General features: G+C 48.9%; 9 protein-coding genes across 9 annotated transcripts; 4 read left to right on the top strand and 5 right to left on the bottom strand.

Moving 5' to 3' along the window:
- Positions 1–114: 114 nt before the first annotated feature.
- N7516_002595 (uncharacterized protein) lies at positions 115–1,974 on the bottom strand (the record flags this gene model as incomplete). The annotated part of the gene is made up of 1 exon (XM_057215315.1): positions 115–1,974. One exon carries the CDS (start codon positions 1,972–1,974, stop codon positions 115–117), a length of 1,860 nt encoding a protein of 619 aa, XP_057077198.1.
- Positions 1,975–2,712: 738 nt separating this feature from the next.
- Positions 2,713–4,332, bottom strand: N7516_002594 (ssDNA-dependent ATPase MGS1; the record flags this gene model as incomplete). The annotated part of the gene is made up of 1 exon (XM_057215314.1): positions 2,713–4,332. The coding sequence occupies one exon, from the start codon at positions 4,330–4,332 to the stop codon at positions 2,713–2,715; it is 1,620 nt and encodes a 539-aa protein (XP_057077197.1).
- Positions 4,333–4,816: 484 nt separating this feature from the next.
- On the top strand, positions 4,817–6,585 carry N7516_002593 (kynurenine--oxoglutarate transaminase; the record flags this gene model as incomplete). Its single annotated transcript, XM_057215313.1, has 9 exons — positions 4,817–4,890; positions 4,944–5,012; positions 5,081–5,165; positions 5,220–5,325; positions 5,389–5,461; positions 5,518–5,671; positions 5,722–5,735; positions 5,793–6,216; positions 6,295–6,585. 9 exons carry the CDS (start codon positions 4,817–4,819, stop codon positions 6,583–6,585), a joined length of 1,290 nt encoding a protein of 429 aa, XP_057077196.1.
- Positions 6,586–7,018: 433 nt separating this feature from the next.
- Positions 7,019–8,866, bottom strand: N7516_002592 (uncharacterized protein; the record flags this gene model as incomplete). The annotated part of the gene is made up of 4 exons (XM_057215312.1): positions 7,019–7,509; positions 7,645–8,529; positions 8,590–8,670; positions 8,725–8,866. 4 exons carry the CDS (start codon positions 8,864–8,866, stop codon positions 7,019–7,021), a joined length of 1,599 nt encoding a protein of 532 aa, XP_057077195.1.
- Positions 8,867–8,972: 106 nt separating this feature from the next.
- Positions 8,973–10,514, bottom strand: N7516_002591 (uncharacterized protein; the record flags this gene model as incomplete). The annotated part of the gene is made up of 3 exons (XM_057215311.1): positions 8,973–9,713; positions 9,766–9,867; positions 9,909–10,514. The coding sequence occupies 3 exons, from the start codon at positions 10,512–10,514 to the stop codon at positions 8,973–8,975; spliced, it is 1,449 nt and encodes a 482-aa protein (XP_057077194.1).
- Positions 10,515–10,707: 193 nt separating this feature from the next.
- N7516_002590 (uncharacterized protein) lies at positions 10,708–11,310 on the top strand (the record flags this gene model as incomplete). The annotated part of the gene is made up of 3 exons (XM_057215310.1): positions 10,708–10,988; positions 11,053–11,143; positions 11,224–11,310. 3 exons carry the CDS (start codon positions 10,708–10,710, stop codon positions 11,308–11,310), a joined length of 459 nt encoding a protein of 152 aa, XP_057077193.1.
- A 2,424-nt stretch (positions 11,311–13,734) lies between these two features.
- On the top strand, positions 13,735–15,444 carry N7516_002589 (uncharacterized protein; the record flags this gene model as incomplete). Its single annotated transcript, XM_057215309.1, has 1 exon — positions 13,735–15,444. One exon carries the CDS (start codon positions 13,735–13,737, stop codon positions 15,442–15,444), a length of 1,710 nt encoding a protein of 569 aa, XP_057077192.1.
- An 80-nt stretch (positions 15,445–15,524) lies between these two features.
- N7516_002588 (uncharacterized protein) lies at positions 15,525–15,716 on the top strand (the record flags this gene model as incomplete). Its single annotated transcript, XM_057215308.1, has 1 exon — positions 15,525–15,716. One exon carries the CDS (start codon positions 15,525–15,527, stop codon positions 15,714–15,716), a length of 192 nt encoding a protein of 63 aa, XP_057077191.1.
- A 390-nt stretch (positions 15,717–16,106) lies between these two features.
- Positions 16,107–20,380, bottom strand: N7516_002587 (putative xanthine dehydrogenase HxA; the record flags this gene model as incomplete). The annotated part of the gene is made up of 4 exons (XM_057215307.1): positions 16,107–17,790; positions 17,849–19,806; positions 19,879–20,082; positions 20,150–20,380. The coding sequence occupies 4 exons, from the start codon at positions 20,378–20,380 to the stop codon at positions 16,107–16,109; spliced, it is 4,077 nt and encodes a 1,358-aa protein (XP_057077190.1).
- Positions 20,381–21,311: the final 931 nt, after the last annotated feature.

The raw sequence follows: 21,311 nt of genomic DNA, 5'->3' as shown, positions 1-21,311 counted from the left end.
CTCATTTCCTGTCCAACAGCTAACGTATTTCTTCAAACGAGTGTCGTATGTTCCTCCCATGGATAACTTGTAACAAAAAGCAATAGTGGTGAGCGAATGTCGACGTGGAAGTCTTCAACAATTGTACAGGGATTGTCGCAAATTGCCATAGAGTGGCATTGGAGTATCAAGCGGCATTGTAGTATCGAGTGGCATGGTCGTATCATCAAAGATGGTAGCCATTGGATCGAATGGATTGTCATACTCGTTGCTGAGGATCAACAGACCATTCGAGTCAAAAGGTTCAATTTGATCGGGAAAGAGTATGTCATCAAAGAGGTTCGGTTCTTGGGTTATCATCGTATTGTGAGAAGTCGCCGATGATTGCAAGACCGCATCGTGCGGCTCAACATGATTCGCCATATGCCCAGGCCGAGGGAAATGATCAGCCAAAAACTCTTGCATTTGGCAGGCTGGCGGCGAAAAGGGACCGTCTTGCCGGCGGAAAACGGAAGACGACATTTCCTCGGAGTCTGTGAGCCAGAAAGCCATATCCACGTCTAGAGATGACGGGAGATTGGGAACTACATCCTCAAGAACCCCTCTACAGGAGGATTTGCCTGTAGTCCCGTGTTTGGGGGACACATTGCGCAGGATATCTTCTAGTTTTTCGCGGACACCAGTGAGATAACAACTAAAGGAGCCAAATATTCTCGCAACGGTTGCGTTATTTTGAAGATCTTGCAAGCCGCATACAACTCGGTAATATAATGCTGCCGCGATCCAAGCGGGATCGAACTCATTTCCTTTCCGTGACTGCTTGGCCTTTCCACACAGAGCAATGTATAAATCAGGGCAAAAGTCCTGGGACATTTGTGCGAGCTTCCGAAAAGAGAGAATCAAAACATATAATAAGACGAGGCGCCCGGTGGTGGTTTCAAACCAGGACGTACGGATTCGAGCTTGCGCCAAACCTTGGATGGCCATAAACAGCTTTGCCATTCCGACTGTAGTCCAGACGAGTTCGCTGTGTTTGTATAGATCTCCAAATTTGAGCAGATCGGCGAGGGGGAGGGCACTAGTAACCCCAGTAAGAAGATCATCGACAGGACACTCTGGTTTGCTCGATAGTGTGATACTGGACCCCGTTACTGTCCAATGCCATGCAGTGCAGTTTCCGCCATATGTGTCGCGGATATTGACAACCGCTTTGAATGTATTCATGCGACTAAACACCTCCTCACTCATACGTTGTAAATTATCTCTCGCCTCTTGGGATGGGAAACTAAGGATGGTAAGAGAGTTCCCCGTAGGCGGCCCAATCAGGCATAGATCTCCCCAACTTCGAAAGCAGATTCGATTACCCTTAGAAGAGCATGGAGGACACGGTGTAGTTGTTCCACACTTCTTCTTGGCCCGATAGCACACCATACATGAGCCACCAGCTCTCTTAAGTGCAGCGGTATCTTCTCTCTGTTGCTGAAGTTCGGCCTGAGTAAGGGGGATTTTTTCGTGGATTCTGTCAGACTTTGCAGGGTCCGCCGGATCCCAGGGGATAAAGCCATCGGGATAAAGCTCCTTGAGAGACAGAGATGGACGTACTGGCCCAGCATATGGCTGGGTTTCACCGGAATCATCTTCGGGCGAGGCGGGTGACCAAGGACCATTGCCGCTGGAAGACCCTGTTGAGGGCTGGGATTTCAAGCTTCTGGGAGATGGGGAGCTTTGTAGTTGGTCGTTTTGTGATTGATCTACAAAGGTGGAAGGTGTCATGATCGAATGAAAACGAACTGGGCCGCCAATAACACCCAGCTCCTGGGGTGGACTACCAAGCTCATGAGGCTGGCTGTCTATTGGATCATCGTTGAATTCCTCAACCATTTGCAGTATGTTTGGGTTTATGAACTGAGTTTCATGTGCCATGGCTGTAGTCGACGACAGTTGCCACGTCTGTGGCATTGCATGTTCGATATTGGGATCGGAAAAGAAAGGCATAGTTGATGCGGGTGAAGACATGGGAGACTAGATAGTCAGTATCAAAAGTTCATGAGACGTGCAAGCCTAAAATGAAAACCACAGGCACGTAGGAGGGCAATATGAGAGATGGATTGAACTCACTAGATAGATGGAGCCCGGTGTATGCGGTGCATGCGGTGCACATTTACGCACACGGTTCGGATAAGGAGAGAATGGAGACGGTTGATGCCGTCTAGCAGCAGCTTGCGCTATCATGGTTTCGAGTATGAACGAGAGGAATGCGCACGATCGAGGTTTTGAAAGATGCTCGAGCAAGGAGCGAGAGCCAAAGGAGGGGCTTAGGGCAGAGCCTAATAACAGACTGGCTCTCTGTGCTTGAACAAGTTGTCGATCGTGTGGGAAGGTAGAGAATGAGAAGAAGGAGTGATGCGAAGCAAAGATGGAAGTAGTAGATACATCTGGGCACCTCGAAAGTTGCCTAAAACGGACTAGTAGCACCGTCTCCAACCAGGCCAAAGCTTAGCTGAAGCTTCGACATAGCGACAGCGTCATTTGAGGCGAAGCAGGCACGACCAGGTCCATGAGGCCGATTCCTAATCCGGTAAAGCTCATCGCTAGGTATTAAGGTTCACCTAGTGTACAGAGTTTCCGTGGTTCAGGGGCGGTGGAAGTATGAATGCTCCCATGTCACATCTCCATCAATGGGCCTGGACGTAGTGTATAGGAAAGAAAGACGTGATCAAACAGTGAAGACAATCAATTTCTTTGGTATGAAATACTCTGCAAATCACAGTCTTTCCGCGTTCCCAGGTCCAAGTCCTCCAGGAAGGTACGACCGAGAAGCTCCTCTGGCAGGTAATCCTGCTGGACCTTGCCGCCGACATAGTTTGGGTTGTACTTGTACTCTGCACCATAGCCCAGCTCCTTCATGAGCTTCGTTGGCGCATTCCTCAAATGAATAGGAATGGGCAAGCCCGCAATTCCTGGCTCGTTCAAGGCGGCAGAGACGTTATTCAAGCCACGGTACGCACGAGTACTCTTCTTCGACAGCGCCATCGCCACGGTAGCGTGTGCCAGATTGATTCGTGCTTCTGGGAGTCCAATCTTCTCAACGGCTGAATGTGTCGATACAGCAAGTGACAGCATGGTGTTGTCGGCCAGGCCAATGTCTTCGGAAGCGACAACAATCAGCCGTCGAGAGATATACAGGGGGTCTTCACCCGACTGAATCATGCGACCAAGGTAGTAGAGCGCTGCATCTGGATCACTTCCTCGAATGGACTTGTGAAAGGCAGAGATCGTGTCATAATGCTGATCTCCAGCACGGTCATACACGAGCGTCTTGGTCAGAGATCGTTTTAGGTCCTCTTTGTCCATTCCAGGCCTTTTTGACATATCCATGGCTAGCTCCAACAAATTCAGCGAAGTGCGAGCATCTCCATCGGCGAACCTGGCGAGATACTGAACCAGCTCTTCGTCCACTAGTTTGGAGGGCGAATAACTTGGACCTTCAACCCGGAGAGCACGATGAAGGATCGAAGTGATATCCTCATCGGTGAGCTTCGCAAGAGTAAATGTCCGGCATCGTGAGAGCAGTGCATTTTGGATCTTGAACGACGGGTTCTCGGTTGTGGCACCGATGAGTGTGACCTGGCCGCTCTCCACCGGGCCCAAGAAAACATCCTGTTGAGACTTGGAGAATCGGTGAATCTCGTCACAGAAGATAATTGTTTTTCTCCCAGTGAGCCCCAGTTCACTACGAGCTTCGGCAAATATCTTCTTGCACTCTGCCACACCGCTGCTAGTGCTGTTGATTTCCACGAATCTACTGCCCACTAGCGACGAAATAACTCGAGCGATTGTCGTTTTCCCTGTCCCCGCGCTGCCCCACAGTATCATACTCGGTACCCTGTCTTGTTCGATGAGTCCGCGCAGGATGCCGTTCGGTCCGACAAGTTCTTGGCCGCATACTTCCTCCAGGGTTTTAGGTCGCATACGCTCCGCTAGAGGTGCTGCTTTGTGGAAGGCATTGATCTTCGGACGTTTTGTTTGTGGCTCTTTGGTGTCACCTTTTTGTTGCTTTGGTTCATCTCGCTTCCGCATAGATTCGTCTTCCTCAATAAATGATCGCTTGCCGTTGAGAGCGCGTGGGGTCGTGGTGGGACGAGACGGTGACTCCTTCGAAATGTTCGATTGGGCAGAAGCTTTCCGCGCAGACGGAGGTTGGAACATACTAGGAACTGGTCCCTTCTGGGAGGAAGTCAGTTCTCCTGGAGAGGACGACTGTTCTTCAATGAAGCTCTGGCAGCCGGAGTCGATGTGGTCATTAATCTTCAACTGGGAGACAGATTGTTCGCATATTGGGCAGGAAACCATGATTACCAGAGAATGATCTGGTCATTCACTAGGTTACTCAAAAACTTCGAGGTGAGGTAAACGTAGAAATGATATCGTCCAACCTGCGGGTGCGACGCGTTCAACGCGTTAATTAGTAAGTAACAAGCCTTGATGCCTGAAAATAAGCAAACAACAGAATATACTTTGTAGATGTACAAATGAGATGTAGATATAAGTACTATACAAGTACTATATAGTACTATATAATCTCCAAATGACCCGAACAAAAAAAAAAAAACAAAACAAGCTGGTCCAAGTCCCGAGGGCCGTCAGAGCCGAATGCGGAGCACGCCATGGTGGGGAAATCCGACTCCTCTATCTATTGACCTTCCTCTTCTTACTTTCTTCGACACTCATGTTCTCCCGCTCTTATCGCCATATATTTGCTCAATCACGGAATTGCAGGTCCATAATCCGATATTCTGTCCCTTTGACATTACGACCTGGTTACAGCGCAAGAACGATGTCGGCTACAGCTTCACGACCCGATCCATTTCGCCCCGCCAAGCGGGTGGCAGGACAGCGCCAGGATGTCTGGTATGGAGTTCCGGGAAAAAAGTCAGGAAAGATATACTAAATAGTGTTTTAAGGTCAATCGTCAACGAAGCCGCCGCAGCTTCGCCAGTTCAGCCGATTGTGAACATGGGCCAAGGGTTCTTGTGAGTCACTCATTTCGATCCCCAATTACTTCAAGAGACAGGAATTGACGCGCAGCTTTTTCGCATAGTGGTTACAACCCTCCCAAGTTCGCCCTTGACGCTGCAAAGGATGCGCTCGACCGAGTGGAATGCAACCAATACTCTCCGACAAAGGTAGAGGACGCCAACGAATCTGCGCAAGGTTACACAAGTACTCATACAAGATAGGGTCGCCCCCGCCTCAAGCAGGCTATCGCGGATGCTTACTCGCCCTTCTTTGGCAAGAAGATAAACCCCGAGACTGAGGTCTCGATCACAACTGGCGCAAATGAAGGTGGGACATCAGTATAATTTATACATAAATAGACATTTGGCGCTGACAGGTGACCCAAACCAGGCATGCTCAGTGCCTTCATGGGCTTCATCGAGGATGGTGACGAGGTCATTATCTTTGAACCCTTCTTTGACCAGTAAGGAGCCTCGATATTGCGAGAGGATTGAGGTGATACTAATTCACTCGGAATAGATATATTAGCAACATTGAGATGCCCGGTGGTACTATCCGTTATGTTCCTCTCCACCCGCCCAAGGATGGTGCCACCAAGACATCTCCTGCATCGGAGTGGACTATTAATTTTGAGGAGCTCGAGGGTGCCATGAACTCTAAGACAAAGATGATTGTAAGGACGCGCCACCAAAATTTTATGTATATTCAAGCTAACTATAGCAGGTCTTGAACTCACCGTAAGCAGCCTTGGTTTACAGAGACGAATAAAGTCTCAACTAACTGTATGTTCATAGGCACAACCCCGTCGGTAAGGTCTTCTCGCGCGAGGAGCTCGAGCGCATTGGTGAACTGTGTGTCAAGTACAACCTTATCATCTTGTCTGATGAAGTCTACGACCGCCTCTTCTACGTTCCATACACTAGAATCGCTACTCTGTCCCCAGAGCTGTACGAGCGTACTTTGACCGTTGGTTCTGCCGGCAAGGCCTTCTACGCCACTGGTTGGCGTGTTGGGTACCTCATCGGCCCTGAACACCTGATCAAGTACGTGGCCGGTGCACACACCCGTATCTGTTACAGCAGTGTGTCTCCTCTTCAGGAAGCCGCTGCTGTTGCTTTCGAGCAGGCAGAGAAAGAGGGCTTCTGGGACGAGAGCCGCACAGATATGAAGGGTAAAATTGAGCGGTTCTGCGAGGTCTTTAATGAGCTGGGTATCCCGGTATGCGATTACTATGTCCCCAACTATCAAGTCTACTTTGCCATATATTGATTTTGCTGACATATCAATCTTTTCCAGTACTCTGATCCTGAGGGTGGATACTTTGTGCTTGTCAACATGGCCTCTGTAAAGCTCCCGGCTGACTATCCCTTCCCGCCCCATGTTGCTAGCCGTCCTCGTGATTTCAAGCTCTGCTGGTTCCTCATCCATGAGGTTGGCGTAGCTGCTATCCCTCCCACTGAATTCTACACTGATGCCAACGCTCACATCGCTGAGGATTATCTCCGCTTTGCAGTGTGCAAGAACGATGACGTCCTCGAGACTGCCAAGGAACGCTTGAGAGGTCTGAAAAAATATATCACCCAGTAAACAAAGACATACAGGGCTTTGATGCGTGAGAAGTGACGAGATATCCATAAAGGTTTTATGCCGCCAATAGAAAATTGGATACAAAGACACAAGATACATATGTATATGCCACCAAAACCGATTCTCCTTGATGAATCTCCCAGTGTACTCATGTACAGCTACTCCTACGTAACTTACAGCACCTAAGAACAATGAACCAGGCACAGTAGGACAAGCGCACAACCACGCGACGGTCTTTGTTTCTCTAAACAAAGGAGGGGGCGATCAACTCCCCCTCCAAACCGTCACCACCACCGAAAGCGTAATACATAAATGGGCATCCTGGACCTGGGGGCATCCACCGAATTCGCACTGATGATATCTCTCTCCAAACCAGCCACCCCAGGTCCAGGACCCCGGCACAAATAATTGGGGCTAGGGAGGGGACGGCTCCCTACCCTGACCACGGCATCTCAAACTCCATGGGGCCCGTTCCCGCCCCGTCCCAACCGACGCCACGGCGGAATAACCGCCGGTCCACTGTCAGGACCTCCGAGAAACCTGCCCCGCACGTGCGAGCCACCACGTCGCTCACCGAAGGATGGGTGGCTCGGTGCGCCCTCAGAATCCAATAGTTGGATTCGAGGGCTTCGCACACTCTCCGGAAGCCCAACCCCATACGGTGGTTACCGAGCAACGTGGGGCGACGCTCGCTCGCACAGGTCAGATCCTCGCAGTGGCGCCGGTCAGCACCAACCCACTCCGTCTCACAAGCATGCCGCAAGCCGAGATGGTTCTTCTCGACGGTGCCACCCATCTCGAGTCCCATCTGGCGACGCAGCATGCTGTCCATGTCCTTGTCACTGGCCCACATGTTGTGAGCCCGCATCCAGTCCCGGACAAGCCGGTAAAGATAGTCCACGAGGGCTGGATGTTCAACCGCCGCTGGAAGAAAAGAAGAGTTAGCATATGATCTAAAAGGTAGGCAATTGTGGGGGTTATAATGTATCAAAGTGCAAAGGAACTGAAAGTGAGATCAAGCTGGAAGTGGAAGGAAAGTGAAAATGAGATAAAACTTACCGAAGAGACAAATTGCCAGGCACCGGCGGAACCGGTCCTTCTCTTCGGCGTCCTCGAATCGCACAATGAGTGCGACTCGAGGTGAACATCCACGCCCTGCGTGACTGGCTGGAGCGTCCGCTGCATTCACCGGGGTGTCCAGCTCCGCAAACACAAAGTAATCACCTCGGTCGCGGGCGGAGCTGAACCACAGCGCCTGACGATGGCGCTCAGGGCTGTCCCACTGGTGAAGGCAGGGAAGCATTGGTGGACCCACGAGATCGTTGTACGGAAACAAACCGGCCAAGTGCTGCTCTAGGACTGGGTGCATCGTGCAGTTCACCCAGTGCCTCTTGGCATCCTCCCACAGGTGGTTCTTGCCACAGTAGCGGACCAAGGAAAACGGTCCGCACTTAGGGCAAACAACGGAGACCCCATCCCTCAAGTCACAGAGGACTTGACAGTCTTTCTCCTCGCAGATAATGCTGGCTCTGGGGAAGTACAACTGTGCTTGAGGGGCTGGGGCCCCGATGTTGCCAAACTGCCTGGCTATGGGAGTCGGTTCATCGTCCTCGAACGACTCGGGTGGAGACGGAGAACGGCCTTCCACTCCATCGCCCTGAGAGGAAGCACTCGAGGCGGGAAGCTCGCTGCGCTCTTGCTGGCGTCTAATCAACTGCCTGCGCTTGTGCCTGTCATGCTTCCTCTGTTTGTATACACTCTTCTTGCCACACCGGCTAGGCTTGGCTGGACTTTGGTCACCTGACTGAGCGGCGCCATCTGAACTGGGATCATTTGTCCCAAGTCCAACCAAGTCTGTGGTAGGTGAGGCGGAAGAGGTACGGGAGGGCGATCGAGGGTCGGCCGTTGGGGACGAGGATGCGGTTTCCTGGTCCCAAAAGAGCCCTGTAGACTTTTTGTTAGCATATATTCAAAGCGGAACATAAGTAAAATGTGGTTGCATACCTAGACTGGCCACATCAAAAGACTGACTTCGACGCAAGACTGGCTCCTGCGCCTCGTGGCCGTCAAGGTACTCTTCAGGGTCTAAATAATAGTTAGCAGCTGCATCAAGAATGATATCAAGAGTAAGTAACTCACCAGAAAACCACACCTCGTCCCTGTTGTCCGAGACAGGACACCGAAGCTCAACCTCATCCCCCTGCGGAGTAAAGCACAGCTCATCCCAAGTCCCTGCTGGCTCGTCTTCTTCCGCCTGCACTCCCCCTTTCTCTTTTTCCATGAGGTGCTCATAGGTGTGAAGAAAGATGAAAGTGAGGATGAGGGGAGGGAAGAGTGGGAGGAGAGATGAGTCCGGGCCGTCTCGAATAATGGAGACAACGGGGAAGTCATGTTATTGGGGGTGGTGGGGGTAGTAGGGGATCGGGGGCATTGACTGTTTGTTGGCCAGCAACTGCCGCAAGTTGCTGCTCAGTCGGGACATCCTGTCGAGCGATGTCCTGCACCCCCGAATGTAAGTCAACACGCCGGTTGTCACCATTCTGGTCATCACAATGGTCTGTAACGTAGTCTGTGATGTGATCGGTGGCGTGGTCTGCGTCCTTCTTTCCTGAGTCGGAGCCAGACAAACCAGATGTGCGCTTGCCCTTTCGCTTACCCTTGCCCTTTGACCATCTGTTGCTCTTCTGGGTATCAATAGTGAGTGTAGAAGCCCTCTTGGTCAACTCTTTCTCAGTCGACTCATGCTGGGTCGACTCATGCTCTTCCTGAGCCAACTCTTTCTCGGTCAACTCTTCATGAGGCAAATCTTCCTCGGTCAAGTGTTGACTTCCCATTGTCTCCATCGTATGTTCTTGCCCTAACACTGACTGCTGTGTGCTTGGCGCGACTGACTCATCTAACGTGTTGTCGTTAGAGCTTCCTTCTTCAGCTGTAGAAGGTTCTTGAACTTTGTTTGGAATTTTCTTTGATGCCATTTTCCCTTTTTTCTTCCTGGAAACAGGGAAATTGCAATCGGCAGTCAACTTTCCAAACAGTTTGCTGTTGCCAATGTCACCAGTCTCTGCAATTATCAATTGAATGCGCAGCCAAATCCGGACCGGAAGTGCCATGTATTCGCCGTAAGTGTTCTGTGATGTGTTAGTTAAATCCCAATAATGATGGTAAATCTTGTATACTGACAGGGTCGTTTTTAGAGATCACCCTATAAAACGGTTCACGCTCATCAACAGTGACTATCATCTGTTCCTGGCGTTTTGCATTCCGTCCACTGACGAACTTGAACTTGATTATTGGTGACTTTTTTTCGTCCTCATCCAGCTTACTCGGCAGCCGGATGTGTCCCATGGGGATGTCCAGTCGATGTAATGCCTTCCTCTCTTTGGGTTATTTGACTCTCGATCAGACGCTGCAGAACCAGGCTCCATGCTTTTGATGGCAACCTTGCTTGGAAACATGAAGAGTGCTTCAATCGATTGCATGACCCCCATCATGCCACCTGGGTGATTGGTGGGAATCGTAAAGTCAATGTATATCAATTCGGGGCCTTCAACAAACCCCTGAAGGTTGCACTTGGGGTTACCCTTGGGGTTGTTCTCGACAGTAAATGTTGGGCCAGTGGACTTCCAGTTCTCAATCTTCAGCCTCAACTGGCCATTACCCAGAGTGAGCCCGGCCTTCTTATCCTTCCAATCATCTGACTTGGACGGAGTCATGTCGGGTTGTTTCTCTGCGGATTGGCTTGATTCAGGCAACACCTCAGAACTTGCTGAACCAGGGTTAAGTTTTTTCATCTCAGCTTGGGTCATCAAACGCTCATCAGAGCTGGGCAGCTCAGTGTGTATTTTCGGCTTTGTGTCGGGTCCCCGTTCAGACACAGGTTGGGGATCAAACGAGAGAATCCTAGCGAACTTGCTGAAAATGGTAGGCATTTCGGAATGATGGTGGTGAACTGTTGAATTCATCTCGTATATTAGTGACTCTCCATCGGGTCATTCTTTTCTTCGGATTTGGAAAACATACCGAGTGGAAATAACAAAGAGGTATCTAATGTTCTCTGTCGAGTATCGGAATCAAGCTGACCACTCATTAGCTGAGGTTCATGGATACCCGATACTATATACTATGGTTCACAAGAAGACTCACTTGATGATAGACAAAGGCCTACAGCAGTTCCTTACTGCTCGCTGGGTTTCTGATGTGTCAGTTGAGGCTTCATCAATGCATGGTGGGTTTACCAAATACCCCTCGGTCGGTACAGGGCTCTCTTCGGCCCAATATTGCTCTCAGGGTATTCAACAAAAATACCTTGCTGCAGCATACATCAGTCAAATCCACGATGGGTCGGTCATCTGTGTTCGGATGAAACAACTTACCACGATCGGTCTTCAACACAGTGACAAGATGTAAGCCTTTGGTCTTATGTGACAGGTTGTGTGAACACTGATCTGACCATGTGTTAGTCAACAGAATGGGAAATGATACAGCTTCGAGACAAATGGCTTACCAAGAAGTCCTTGGGACACTGCAAGCTGTGGGACTTGATCTTGCACGGGAGGCTGTATGTACTACCCCGACCATGCATCAGTCAGTCAACAGAACAATAGCAGACACGACTTCCACCAAATGACTTGTCTTTAGGACACTCAAAACTGGGGAATGGTCTCACAAATTGTGGCTGTTGTCTTGGTTCATGCATTAGCCAAGGTACATGGACATCTGGGATGACACGACGCGTGAAGATGTGCGACAACTTACTGTGTGTGGTTTCAAAGCTTGGCTCATGCGTCTATGGCATGCAGCATGTGGTGAAACAAGGTTTTGCTCTTTGAGACAATGGCTTTGGTCAGTCAAAAGAGATGAAAAGTGACATGCATGAGCCAAAGCTATTCGGTGTGCGGAGAGGAGATGTTTGAAAGAAAGGAGAATGGGAAGAGAAAGAGATGGAGACAAAGGAAAACAACAAGAAAGGAAAAGAATCGAGAAGCATCGATAAGCATTGCAGTTCGACAACAATGGATGAGACAAGCTGGCTTTGCACGTGCTACCACCACAGAGTCTTCGATCGGAAGTTGCGACTGGCCGGGCGAATGTGACAGAAACGAAGATACTTACATGTCTCTTTCCCAGAAACGTTATTGATAAGGCTGGCCAGACAAATTGAGTGAAGCATCGAGGTATGAAAAAGGGTTGATGAGCTCTACCGGTACTGTGGGTCTATGGTTACCAGTCTCAAGTCGAATCTTGGGATCTTCCCTGGGCCGGAAGCTTCCATTATATCATGCACCCAAAGGATCAATACGTGATACGGAGTCTCCGTATTGAGAAAACGCCCTGACATGCAATTGGAAAGACGACGACAATACGACTTGCTTGTCACCCCACATACATACCCCCATGGTTCCGAACTCACGTCTCTCCCACCTCATCCGAGCTATCAAGAGCAGGCATCTGCAGAGCTATCCGACGGGACCAACCTCTGCTCAACACTTCTGCTTCAACACCCAGCTTCATCAAAGATGAAGCGATAGAATTGATATGGAGGCTTGGATGACGCCGTGCGAACAGGAAGTACATTGCGAACAACCTTTTCTTCTACTAGGTTCAATATTATTTAGCTCTACACTCCGGAATTTGATCTCATATTGAAGGCAATTGTTGCTTTATATCTATCTTCTTGCGTGGAAGTTGCAGAAAACACACTTGGAGCAATTCACCTGGAGAGGAGATACTACATAAAGGCCAATATAGTGGTCATTTTCTCTTTACTTGCCATGTGAACACAATACAGGGAGTTAATTGCGAATCAGAGCGTCTTTTTGGCGTAGAATTTAAGACATGTAGTTGCAAGTTGTTAGGGTGCGAGTTCGTCACGTGCGGTCACGTTTTACGTTGATCTCGTGAATGTCACGTGATCCGACCCTTTCAGCGCCAGCGACCACGACTTGAATAAGCATCAAGTACGTTTTCCACGCACCCCATCCTTTAGCAGACTTACTAAATAACCTATAATCACGATGGAATATATTCTAATTTGATCAGTCATCTTTCTATTCTTTAAATTTGTGCCCGTGGAGATTTTACTCTGCACTCGAATGCGATCTTCGGTGAATCGATTCACAGACTGGAACACTCGAGTTAAGCGGCAACAGCCAAAACAAAGACTAACTCCCGGATGCCAAACAACATGACTGTAGTCTACGATCTACGCGCATGACACGGAAGCCAATATATGTCTGGACAAGCATGATGTTAGATCAACCAGCTTTCGCTGTCCGGCTATTGGCTCTCAGCTCTCAGTCATGGGCGGCTAAGCGCCCATGGTGGCTATATTTGGCTGATAGTCCACTCCGGCGCTTTTGACACATACAGTAGCCAGTGAGATGCTCTGATGCTTCATGAAACAAACCATTACACAGATTCCTTGTCTTCAGACTTTATTTTTATATTTTCTTTGTTTCGAAATGGTTATGGTTCACTCTGATTGGGGCTGTCTCGACTATACGGGGTTGTCAAGATCCATCAGACTGTTTCTTTATGAGCGACATTGGGTTATTGTTATGTCTGCTGCCGCCCAGGATGTCTGACAATTTTTAGGTGACCTTTGCAGGCTACTATATTTGAAGATTCATTGTCCCTTGTTTTATTTTGATTCTATTGTTGGCAACTCTTGGTCTATTCATCTATTGATCCCCCCTTCCCGCCAATTCATGCAACAACTATAAGAAATCATATACAACCATGTCCCTCCACTAATCCGGACTTTTCTTTACTCGCTTTATCCTTCTTTAAGATCTCTCCACTTAGCTGCAGGCTTTGCATTATTTTTCCTTGATTTAATTACGCCTTCAAACATTCCTGGTCTTCGCCGGACGAGATCACGACTGAAACATTTTACAACTATCGCTTTCGAGCAAAAGAATCGCTACAATGGTACTCGGCCGATCTGGCCGATCGGTCTTTCCACTGCTCCCGCCTTATGGAGCTCACGATTCAAGCACGGGGCGGATAATTCCTCTACATCCAGATGGCCTCACTCCATATCTCGGTCTACGAGCTCGACTTTCACAAGTATGGATCAATCGATGGACTATACTTTTGCTGCTTGTTCTCTTCCGGGTATTGATTGCAGTTGGTGACTTGCAATCCAACATGGCATCCGCTAAGCGTGAGGCTCTCTCTGCATGCACGTCGGTGGAGTCCATGGGTAGTTCGATGGCTTCAATGCCCTACTACCTATCCAAGGGTACCAACGAGCTTGTGGCTTCCTCAGTTGATGAGGCCGTTTCTGCCCTGAAGTCCGTGTTGTTGATGACTATCACGGGCGTCGGGGAGATCCTTTGGTTTGTCATTAACATGATGTACTCCACCTACGCCTGTCTCATTACAATGGCCGTTCGTGGCACAGTAGGGGCCGGGATCGAATTGATCAAGGAAGCTACTGAGTGGATCAACAAAACCCTGAAGACAATCAGTGGCGACATTGAGAGTACCGTCGACGAATACAAAGACGAACTGAACTCATTCCTCGAGACAATCAACAAAGTGGCTAGCGTGTTCTCGGATGATCCTAGTCCAATCAACCTCAACGGCACAATTAGCACGCTGGAGAATTTGTCTCTTCCGTCGTCAGTTAACCGCACGGTCGAAAAATTGGACAGCATCGTCCTCCCCAACTTCAAAGAGATCCAAAATTACACAAAGACCCTCTTCGAAACACCCTTTAAAGAAGTCAGGGATTTGGTCAACGGCACTTTGGGCACTTACAGCTTCGATCGATCCGCTCTCCCGGTCCCTGCCAAGACACAGTTGACCTTTTGCAACGACAACAAAGGAATCAACGATTTCTTTAACGGTGTCACTAAGCTGACACTAAAGGCACGCAAAATATTCATTGCTGTCCTCGTCATTGCTGCCATATTGGTGTGCATTCCAATCGCTTGGCAAGAAATCCGCCGATGGCGCTCAATGAAAGAGCGCTCCCAGCTAGTTCGCAAGGAAGCCCATGACCCAATGGACGTTGTCTACATTGTCTCACGGCCATACACCGCCGCTGCAGGTATCAAGGCAGCAAGTCACTTCAGCAATAGTCGCCGACAGATCCTCGTTCGATGGGCTATTGCGTACGCAACATCCATCCCTGCTCTTTTCGTGTTGGCTCTTGCACTAGCGGCACTATTCGGTTGTCTGTGTCAATACCTCCTCCTGCACTCGGTGAAACAAACGGTTCCCGCACTGAGTGCTGAGGTGGGCGAATTCGCAGACAAGGTCGTCGGCGCACTAGAAAGTGCCTCGACAGATTGGGCTACCGACGCCAACAAAGCAATCATCAATCTCGACACTGACCTAAACCACAATGTCTTCGGCTGGGTCAACACCAGCACGCACGCCATAAACGGGACTCTAAATTTCTTCATCTACAACACATCCAGCGTTTTGAACGAGACCTTCAAAGGCACCCTTCTACAAGAACCGGTCTACGAGTTATACGAGTGCCTCATCGGCCTCAAAGCAGAGGCACTCCAAAAGGGTCTGAACTGGGTAGCTGATCATGCACATATCTCCCTCCCCACTCTTCCGAACGACACATTCTCCGCCGGTGCCGCCTCCAGCATCAATGATCCCTCCAATCCCTCCGACAGCTTCCTCGCTGATGCTGGCGATCAGACAGCCAACAAAATTACCGAGGTTGTCATCAGTGTGATCAACAAACTGGAAGCAGCGGTGCGCATCGAAGCCATCATTGCAACTGTCATTCTCCTTCTCTGGGTGTTCATTGCCTTGATTGGTATTATTCGTGCCATGATGCTTTTCTGGAGTCGCGACAAAAGCCGCGGCGAGGGGGCCAGGGTCATACCTTAGACCCCGTGCCTAATGGTGGACCACCAACCCAAGATCCGAATGGTTTTACTGAAGTTCCACTCACCGGTATTCCGAGGAATATGTCTGGAGATGGACACATTGCCCCTCAGTATACAGCGAGGGCACCATCCGTACCTGTGCGTAGTGAGCCGTCCAATCGCGATGAGAAGCTTGGCTTTGCAGGGCAAAGGAATTATGAGCATGCATTGCAGGTGGACTCGGGTCCTGATCTGAGGGGAAGTAGCTATGTTGAATATGATGTGAAGCGATGATAGGAACATAGTTCTATCTTCGTCTTTTTTTCTATCTTCCCTTTTCTCAAGAGAACTGTGATTTGCATCCAGACTCTATCTTTGCGCCATCTCCAGCATTTCATTCTACTGCCTTGGTTATTTTCCATATGGGCCGGTGTTCTATCAAAATAATTCCCAATGAAACAGTATTTCTAGTTTGAAATCAATAATGCTACTTGATTAAAAGTCCTAATTTTTCATCCCATGTTGAATATCATTATAAGAGTACAATTCATTTCTCACAATGCCTCTTACCAGATTGGCATAGATATGATAGAAAGTATTTCAACATAATTATCTGACTATACTAAACAAAAACTCCCAAGTCATGATACATTCTCGTATAAATCGTCGGCCATAATCCAGTCACTATATGGCAACAAAGAAGTTCTTCTCTCCCTCCTTGGGCTGCACTCTCACCCTCTCAATAATCGGATCAGCACAGCTAATCCGAATACGCTCAGGGGTAGCAGGAGACTCCAAAGATAGCACGTCATTCACGTTCCACTGCTTACGTGCAGCCTTCAAGGCGTCACGAATAGCAAAAAAGACCGCACTACCCATAAACAAAGGCGGCTCGCCGACACCACGAGAGCGTTGAATGGTACGCAAGTTCTCCCACTGCACATCCTTTAGCAAACTCACATTGAAAATCTGCGGGATATCACGGAAGCCAGGGATTTTGTAGTTGCCCGGGCCTCTAGTGAATATCTGACCAGAGGCACGGTGCCAGAGACTCTCTTCCGTAGTGAAGAGACCTTGTCCTTGTACAAAGGCACCTTCGATCTGGCCGTAGTCCACTGAGGGGTTGATACTGCGACCCACATCCATCTTGATGTCGGCGCGTAGAGGCGTCCAATCACCTGTCAGTGTGTCGATTTGGACTTCTGCTGCAGTAACTCCTTGTGTGAAGTAGAAGAACATCTGGCCACTGTTCTCGCCCCATACGTAGCCGATATCGGGGGTACGGTAGTATCCTTGTGCGGAAAGGTTGACGCGATCGAAGTAAGCTGCGTGGGCAAGTTCTTTCATGGTGGCATTAGGCATCTTCTCGCGGAAGGGACGTAGGCGTTCGTTGATTTGTTCACATGCATTAAAGATGGCATAGCCATTGAGATCAGAGCTTGCTGAAGCAGCGGTTGCGGAGGTATTTGCCACTGTATTAGTTGCGGTTTCGGATATGAAGACGCTGGCCTGCGGCACTTGCAACGCTTCAGCGGCGATCATGGTCATCTTTGTGTGGAGGCCTTGTCCCATTTCAACACCACCGTGTGCTACGAGGACACTGCCATCGTGGTAGATGTGAACCAAAGCTCCTGCTTGGTTCAAGAAGAGAGCTGTAAAGGAGATACCGAACTTGGTTGGCACAATCGCCATTCCACGTTTAGACCACTTGTGCTGCGCGTTGTATTCCTCGACAGCCTTCCGACGCTCATTGTAAGAGCTCTCTTCCATCACCTGCTTGTACATCAAAGGCACATACCAATCTTTGAGGGGTTGGTTGAAATGTGTCGTATCATCGGGCTTGTATATATTAATGGCCCGGATCTCTTCGGCCGGAATGTCCAGATGATCTGCAATCTCTGATATATAACACTCAGCGAAGAACAGGCCTTGCGGGCCGCCAAAGCCACGGAAAGCTGTGTTTGAAACAGTGTTGGTTTTGCAAACTCGGCCGCGTACATTGACATTCTGTATTTTATACACGCCATCGATGTGCGACAAGCTTCGCTCCACGACGGCACCGGATAGATCTTGAGTGTGACCTCCATTGGCGAATACATCTGCATCAAGCGCAAGGAGTTTTCCTTCTTTGGTCACACCAACCTTCCATCGACAGAGGAACGGGTGACGCTGACCGGAAGTCAATATATCTTCATCGCGGTTGAGCATACATCGCACGGGTCGCTTCGTTTTTGTAGCCGCAACGGCACAAATACCAGCCAGCTGAACAGATCGTGACTCCTTGCCGCCAAAGCCGCCACCAAGTCGCTTCACGCGAGATACAACTTTATTCGCTGAAACTCCTGTCACTTGAGCGACATAGGCTTGTCTGTAAACTATTAGCTTAGACTCTGTGATGAGACATAGTCGAATAGATCGCTACTCACGTTTCGGTAGGGTTCTGAGTACCACTCCAAATTTCCATTTCACCATCCTCTGGCTTGGGAATTGCCACACAGGCTTGTGTTTCCAGGTAGAAGTGCTCTTGGCCACCCATTCGTGAAACTCCAGTAAAGACGTGATCAGCTTTTTTGAAAGCTTCCTCAGTATCACCATTCTTGATGAAGCGATAGTGCTCAAAGTAAGACTCCGCCTCGATGGCCTCTTCCATCGTAAGGATACTAGGGAGGTCTTCATATTCAACCTTGACAGCCCTCATACCTTCCTCGGCGATTTTAGCGGAAGTTGCTAGGATCACACCAATCGGTTGACCAGCTGTGGTAACTTCATCGACGGCAAAGAAAAGCTCATCAGACTTGGGTTGGCCCCACCAGTTTGCCTGAGGGTCAGGAAGATCCGTGTGGTCCACGTAGTCCGCCACACCTGGGATATCCAATGCAGCGGAGGGGTCAACGCTGAGGATCTTGGCATGAGGTTTGGTAGACAGAATCATGCAAGCGAATAACTCATTCTGTTGAACAGGAATATCATCTGTGTATTGAGCTTCTCCTGTGGTCTGTTTCAACGCCGCAACGTGCGGAGTGGCTCGTCCAAGAATCTTCTGTTGATAGGCGACGGAGGTCTCAAGGTCTTTTGCTCCTGTGGAAATTTCTCTCTCAATCTCAGCGATAACATCCGGATCCAAATCCGAAGCCTTGACCTCGAGTCCTGAAAGTACATCGTAGTAGAATCTGTAGAAGAATCCCAAGGCCAAAGACTTCCGGTAACTGGCCATACCACCAGGAACTCCAAACGGCAGGTTGAAATCCTGCTCTAGTGCGCTCATGACGCCCTCTAGAGTTGCGGGGTTTGTGAACTTCTTGCCAACCAAAAATGCCTCGGCATTCTTCGCTGAAACTGTCATAGGTGCCATACCACCAAACACAAGATTAACGCTAACCACATCATTGGTCTCAGAAAGTGTCACCCGCAGCGCGGAGTTGACAATTGCAATATCATCATCTTTCCGCTTGGCCTGTTTGTATGCTCGCATGTGCTCTCCCTGCGCTTTCGCAGCTGGGATGCGCAAGCTAGCGATTATTGCGTCGGGAGCGAGGGCAGTCCTTCTGTATCCCTGGAAGAATTCGGTCATTGGAATTTCAGTCTCGCCTTCGAGAGACTTGGCCACGAGGATAGTGTTAGTGGCTACCAAAACCGGGTTGAGATCAGAGATTGGTGATGCAGTGGCCAAGTTCCCCGCCGGAGAAGCGACATTTCGAATCTGTCGCCCAGCGAAATAAAGCAACTGTTTCTTAATCGCTTTGAAAGGCTGGCCTCTGGCTTCGCCGTATTTCTCTACCGCTTGGTCACAGATATGTTCGAGGTCTGTTAGAGACACGTTTGCGCCGATCTCCAAACAATCATCGTGCAAGGTAAATTGTCGCAATTCGGGAATATCTCCCAGATAGACGGAAGCCGGGTATCGCATTGCCTTGAACTTAATCTCAATTTGCGTTTCCGTACTTCCACCAATTAATTTAGCGTCTGGGTGGACGTTCTTAATCTGCAACAGTTGCGCGACGGTCACTGGTCGGTACCATTTCTTCTTCTTGTTGCCATACGCTAAAGGTCGGTACTCGTGTTTCCGCAGAGCGGCAGGGAAGATCAGCTCTGTGTCTGGACTGTACGGCTTGAAGTCCGGCGCAGGAAACTTGTAATCGACTGTCTCGTTCTCGTCATTGTTGGTGGAACGCCCTTTACAGCAGCCACCGGAGCCATTTTTCTCCATGCAGCAGCCCGACCCACCATTGGTAGAGGCCTTTCCGCAGTTGTTAGTTGAGTTGAAGCTCTGAGCAGCATCTAGGATAGGTCGGTAACCAGTGCATCGGCAAAGGTTTCCATCGAAGGCTTCTTCAACATCGTGTTCCGAGGGAGACGGGTTATTTCGCAGCAGGGCATAAAGAGACTTGAAGCTATCAGTCAACTTCACATCCTTTCCAAAATAACCGAATCAAGCAAAAGGACCACACAGGCGTACCATGACTATTCCAGGAGTACAGAAACCACATTGACTTCCATTACCGACCGCAATCCGCTGCTGGATAGCATGGGGATCCTTCACATTCCCAATCCCTTCGACTGTGATAACGTGTTTACCGTCAATGCTAACGAGTGGAGCAATACAGGCATTCACGGAGGCATGGTAGATTTTCTTCGTTGTAGGATTGATATGGGAGACGACCTATTGACCGTATAACACCTCTGGTTAGCACTAGGTGCATAACCCAATATAGTTGATTGAAACCCACCACAGTGCAAGCACCACAGCCTCCCTCGGCACATCCAAGCTTTGTACCTGTCAACCCAATACCCCGCAGGTATTCGAGTAGAGTCACTTCCGGGTTGATCGTGTCTATTGCAATCTTGGTGCCGTTGAGATAGAACCGGATAGTGTCATCCCAGTCTTCAGTCAATGCAGACAGGCTGGTCGGCTTCTCAACCACGACCGTGGAGTCTGTCTCTAGGATTCCCGGCGCCATAGTGGAAATGTGGAGATTGTGGCGATGTTTAGAGGTAGGCTTTCAAGGGCGACTTCAGGTGCGCATCTTGGGTTATAGGCGAGTTGGGGAATTCCGCAATGACTTAAATCTGTTGCAAAAAGTCAGTTATCAAAGGAGGGGAATTCCAGATGAGATCAGTTCTCCAGATTCGATATCAGGTGGGCCCCCACTTCTTGTTATCTTTGCGGGGATCGCCACTGTCCGATGAGACAAGTCGGATGACCGTCGGATTCCGGCTTGGCACCTCCAGGGGTACAGTAGAACCTGGTTATAACGATATAATTCAGACACGGGAAAATTATCGTTATATCCAGGTATTCGTTAAATCAAGGTGCCATATATTAAATATATATTTCTGGTTTATATACCAATTCGACTATAAAAAAGCCCCTAATCTCGCTCTGCTTCTACCCTTTTACTTTTCTTACTTCAATTAACCTCTTATATCTACTAAGCGTACTAATTAACTACTCTCGTATAGCCACTTTCTAGGTCTCCTTTCTAGGAGGTTAGGATCGATCGGCGAGGAATTTTAATTAGCTAAGATCGGATAGAGGTCACGTGACTATCTAATAAGGTATTTTATTAGTTAGAAATACTTAAAAATGACGTATAAATCCCTAGATATAACGATTTTTTGCGTGGGAGAGAGGGTGAATTTACGATAATCGTATAAAGTAGGTTTTAACGATTTTTATATGGCGGAGTAATTTAAGTACCGGATTCCGATCGTTATAACTAGGTTATCGTTATATCCGGTATCGTTATAACCAGGTTTTACTATATAACGATAACCTAGTTATAACGATCGGAATCCGGTACTTAAATTACTCCGCCATATAAAAATCGTTAAAACCTACTTTATACGATTATCGTAAATTCACCCTCTCTCCCACGCAAAAAATCGTTA

This window comes from Penicillium verrucosum (genome assembly GCF_028828655.1).
Source record: "Penicillium verrucosum strain IBT 35672 chromosome Unknown utg000001l_segment0_segment0, whole genome shotgun sequence".
NCBI lineage: Eukaryota > Fungi > Ascomycota > Eurotiomycetes > Eurotiales > Aspergillaceae > Penicillium > Penicillium verrucosum.
This window is presented reverse-complemented; position numbering and strand designations above follow the sequence as displayed.